The sequence below is a fragment of the Molothrus ater genome, chromosome 10 (assembly GCF_012460135.2).
Source record: "Molothrus ater isolate BHLD 08-10-18 breed brown headed cowbird chromosome 10, BPBGC_Mater_1.1, whole genome shotgun sequence".
NCBI classification, from domain to species: Eukaryota; Metazoa; Chordata; class Aves; order Passeriformes; family Icteridae; genus Molothrus; species Molothrus ater.
Window position 1 is genome coordinate 13,779,762 of NC_050487.2, and position 5,022 is coordinate 13,784,783.

Sequence of the window (5,022 nt, forward strand, 5' to 3'; positions counted from 1 at the left end):
TCGTGTCAGGCTTGTCCTGCGGAGAGCCACTGCTTTTGTAACTCGAGAAGCTGGCAGGCACCGCTCTCTCAATCAACTGACTGGAGTCACTTGCAATTTACACTACAGCCTGGGAAGCAGGCTCCTCCGGGTTCAGGGCAGGAGGCTCACCCGGGCAGCTCCATGTCTTGCTTTACACCACACCAACTCCATCAGCCCGAGGTGCCAGAACAGAGCAGAGGTGAGTCCCATAGCACATTCACCAGCTCTGCAAATACAAGCTCCTTTTAACAAGTCTGATTAATTGACCTGCTCCCAAAGAAGCAGTAATTACATCTGCCCCAGGGCAGGGAGAGGGACCAGGTGATTTCACAAGACAGAGGGGACAGAGGGTCTGAGTGACAGCTCCAGCCCGGCGAACAGGACAAGGCAGCCCTGGAGCAGCAAGATCCACAGGCAGCCAGGAACTGGGGTCCCTCCTACGCACACATGCCAGAGCTCAAATTTTCTCCAAAGGCCTTCCGAAATGGAAGGGAAACTTTTATTTTAAGAGCATTCAAAAAAAAAAAAAAAACCCCAACCAAAAAAACAAACCCCCAATCTTTGGTGTCGCATAAGGAAAGGGAGGAAAGGAAGAAAAAAGATCTCGTGTAAAACACGAAACACTGTCAAGGGAGTGCTATGGTACAAAGGCACAATCCAATATGAACATATAATCTATGTACAGCCGTGCCAGCAGCACGGGGTGCATTGCCAAGTCCAGTCCGGTGCCCACCACCCTCACCAGGGTCTCCAGACCGAGTCGGCCGTGCCAGGTGGCGGGCCTGGCGGCGAGGCAGCAGTGGCAGCTGTGGGTGGGCCACCATACAGAGGCAGCACAGCTCCACCCGGAGCAAAGGCGGTGCTGGGGATGAGGAAGGCAAACTGCCCATCAGAGGCAGGCAGCAGCTGGAAGCCACCGTACACCTTGGCTGCATCGGCACCTGGCTTGCAGGGCATGCCCGGGAGCGGCCCCACGCCCCCGCCTGGAGGAACCAGGGGCGGCCCAAAGGCTGCGGCCGGTGGCAACGGGGGCGGCGGGGGAGGCGCAGGGTAGTTCATGGTGTTGATCTGGGTCATGCAGCTGGCCAGGTGGCCCAGGAGCCGGGTGCGCACCTCAGTGTTGACGCCCTCGCAGGTGGAGAGGAACCGCGTCACCTCGTTCATGCACTCACTGAAGCCGGCTCGGTACTTGCCCAGGACGGTGGGGTCTGTGCTCAGGGCAGCTGTGGGAGGAGAGAGGCACACAGCAGTCAGCAGGCTCCACAGGGAAGAGAGGTGCACAGCCCACCAGCATTGCATCCTACAGCCCCTCTGAGCTAGGAATCCAGATGGGGAAAGCAGCCCCTCTGGCAGTATGTCTTGTGTTCCCAAGTACCAAGATTTCAGATGGAGAGCACAGCCCCTCTGCTACCAAGTCCACCAGCACCAGGGACCCAGGGGGGGAACAGATAAGTCCCAAGAATCTCCTTATGTCTCCACATACCAGAGACCCAGGTTGGAAACACAGTTCCTCCAGTGGCTCTTGTGCCTCTCACACCCCCAAAACAGATCGATGTGCAGAGCACAGCTCCACTAGCAGAGGGAACTCAAGCTGGGACTGTGCCCTCCAGCACCAGAAATGCACAAACAACACCATGACCTTGCCAGCAACTCCTTATTGGGGATACTAGCACAAACCATGATGCCCCTCACCACCCCCAAGTAGCAGGGATGGAGCGCTGTGTCACCCATGCAAACAGGATTCAGGTGCGGAGCCACTGGCACCAGGAATACAGGTACAGAACACACTATCCCCCCCCCTCCATCACTCCCCGGGGATGCAGGTGCAGAGCCTGGTGCTCCCGCAATCCTCTCTACCGAGCAGGCAGACTGAGTGTGTGATGGTCCCAGCCCCCGGGTTGCAGGCAGCGCCAGCCCAGCTCCCTCTCTCCGGTTCCCCCTCAGGACTCACCAGTCATCTGAGCTCGCTGGAGGCTCCGCAGGTGCTTGACGGTCATCTCCAGAATGTCGGCTTTCTCCAGCTTGGAATGCCGGGAGCTCTGCGGGAACAGGCGGGGCTCAGACCGGCCCGGCAGCGCCGTTTGCCCCCGCACCCCCCGCCCCGACCCCCCTGCGCTTACATCCTTCTTCAGCGCGTCCAGGATGAGCGTCTTCAGCTGCCCTAGGCTCTCGTTGATGCGCGCCCGCCGCCGCTTCTCCATGATGGGCTTGGAGGACTACAAGAGAGGCGACAGTCAGCGTCCGGCACGGCTCCGCACGGCGCTGCCCGTTCCGTCCCATCCCGTCCCAGCCACCCTTACCTTGCGATGCTCCGCCGCCGTCTTCGGCTTGTCGGGCGTCGCATTGACGCTGGCGGGGGTGGCGGCCACCGGCGAGGCGCTGTTCTTCTCCATCAGGTCGGCCGGCATGGTGCGCCGCCGGGGAGAGGCGCGGCGGCAGCAGTGGGGGCCGGGCCGGGCCGAGCCGGGCCGTGAGGGAGCGCTCGGGGCGGCGGCGGCAGGGCCGGCGGGGCGCGGGTGCCGCGCGCCCTTGGCCGCCCCTACTTATATAGAGCGCGCCGCACGCGCGCGGCTCGTGTGAAACGTCCCCCGCCGCCGTTCCCACACTCGCGCCCAGCCAATGGGCGCCGCCCGCACGCGGCCCCGCTCGTGGACGGCGCCCGCCCATTGGCTGCGCGCCGCGCGGCGGCCGCCGGCCAATGGCGCGGGGCGGGCGGCCGCGGTTTAACCCCTTGGGCACCGCCCGCGGCGGGGGGAGCGCGGGGAGTGCCGCGCTAATTACCGGGTTAATTGGCGCCCGTGGCAGGCGCGGCCCCGCCCGCTCCCCTCGGGGACCGCCGGCCCCGGGGCGGGCTGCGCCGTGGGGGGCCGCGGCTCTCCGGGGCGATGGCCGGGACGCGGCGGGCCGGGCCCAGCCGTGGTGGCCGGAGCGCAGCTACTGTGCGCGGGGGCTGCGGCGAACCGCGGGGCGCGCCGCGGCGGCTGCGTCCTCCCGCGGTGCCCGGAGCATTGCCGCGGTCACCCAGAACTCCCCGGGGCAACCCAGGTCTCCCCACAGCAGACCGGGTCTCCCCACGGTCGCCCAGGTGTCCTCACTCCCGCCCGGACAGCGCCACGCGGGGCTGCCCCTGCCCCCGCAGGTGTGCCCGGGGCTGGGCCGGTGCCCGCAGCAGCGCGGGGCGCGGGGGCACACTGGGGCAATGGCACACTGTGGCGGGGGCACACTGTGGCAATGGCACACTGGGGCGGGGGCACACTGGGGCAGTGGCACACTGGGGCGGGGGCACACTGTGGTAGTGGCACACTGGGGCGGGGGCACACTGTGGCAATGGCACACGGGGGCGGGGGCACCGCGGGTTCTGCCGCCCGGCCCGCACGCCGGGCTGGCGGCGCGGGCAAGGACGCGGTGTTGCGTGTGCTGACATCGGGGACACAGGCGAAACCGCAGGGAGGGAGGTGGCTGTCCCCCGGGCCTAGCCCAGCCGCCCTGCTGCCACCTCCGGCTGGTTTGGACAGATTGTGGGTTACTTTAAAGAAAGAAAAAAAAGAAAAAAAGAAAAAAAAAAAGTATTTTGCCTGAGGACTTGAATCCTTTTTTTTTCCCCCTCCGCTTGACTGACTTTCTCACACTCCTATTCCCATAGTCTGCCAGCTAGGCCTGAGTCATCCTGCCAAGAACTAGACCTGGCCTATTCAAAAATGTGCTCACTCGCTCTTTCTCTGTCTCTCTCTTTTTTTTTTTTTTTTTTTTTTTGAGTATACACAGTAATGTTTTTCCACCTCCTCTTGTACCTGATCTGCACCTGTACAGGGCCAATCCCACACGTATCACCCGATCTTGCCTTTTCAGAGACCGTGAGAAAAATAAAGTTCAAGAAAGAAGAGACATGTTTGCAGATCTCACCGGTGCAAAGCCCTCGTCCCTGCAGAGGCTTGCCTGCTGAGCCTTCAGAGTTTAAAAAAAGAAAAATAAATAAAAGGGAGAGTGTCATGTTTAAAACTGCGGAAAAGTACAAATCCAGGCTTTCTTTTAGCTCCTTGATAGAGCCACAAGCCCTTTGCTTTAGGAAAAAAAAAAAAAAAAGAAAATAAAAAGCAACCTTCAGCGTGCAAGGTTTAACTTCAGATGAACAATATTTGACGTAAGTTTCAATTATCTAGGCAGCTGGACAAACTCGAGTGAGGAAAAGACTGAGACTGCACTGGGAAGTCAGCGCCGAAAAGCACTTTCACACTTATCTTCGTGGGGAAATTGGAGACAACACATTAGCCTGAAAACTGCAGTCTGTTTTTAGAGAGCCGAGAAACTCTCCGCTGGATCAATATTTCTTCTAGTGCTGATACTTGCATATATTGGTGGGGAAGAAAGTTATGACAATTGCTGAGCCGGTGTTCCCTCTCCCTCCTGCGGGGATTTGCAAAGGGCTGAGGAAACGCGGCGCTGGGCAGCCCAGTCCCTCCCGGCCGGAGTGAAACAGGCTGCAATTATGTCTGTGTTTGTGGTAGCCCAGGAGCTGCAAACCGCCTGTAATTGCCGGCAACAGGTCGGTGTCTCTGTGGGACGGGAGCGGGGCAGGCAGCAAGAGCAGGCTGTCATTAGGGCTTGCCAGCCCTCGCCCACACCTGGGAATGGCCTGGCAGAGCTCCCCTTGCTCGCTGCAGGGCCTGCCGGGTGCCTGTCCCTTCTGGGCTGTGAGGGACTGAGCCTCCAAAAGCGTCTGCTTCGGCAGAGCCTTCTGAGATCCAGCAGCGAGTGCTGCCCGGGCGGCGGGAGCAGCGCCAGCGCCGTGTCCCTGCTGCACATCTCCTGCTCCGCCTGCTGCTGCGAAATGCCTTCATGTGCAAGGGTTGTGATCTCCAAGCGGAAGCACGTATACTTGTGAATTCCCCGGGGATCAGGAGAGGAAGGGGAGGATTTGCATGGAAGGATGTCTCTGGAAGTGAAATGGCTGAGGCCAAGTTTAGGCTGGAAGGCGGTGGTGAGGAGGTTTTTAACCGCTGA

General features: G+C 60.9%; 1 protein-coding gene across 1 annotated transcript; it reads right to left on the minus strand.

Annotated features, from left to right (window-relative positions):
- Nucleotides 1-559: 559 nt before the first annotated feature.
- Nucleotides 560-2,543, minus strand: HES1 (hes family bHLH transcription factor 1). Its single transcript, XM_036388814.1, has 4 exons — nucleotides 2,322-2,543; nucleotides 2,142-2,237; nucleotides 1,973-2,060; nucleotides 560-1,244 (listed from the first exon to the last, which is right to left on the minus strand). The coding sequence occupies exons 1-4, from the start codon at nucleotides 2,427-2,429 to the stop codon at nucleotides 760-762; spliced, it is 777 nt and encodes a 258-aa protein (XP_036244707.1). The 5' UTR covers nucleotides 2,430-2,543; the 3' UTR covers nucleotides 560-759.
- Between the last annotated feature and the right edge of the window lie 2,479 nt (nucleotides 2,544-5,022).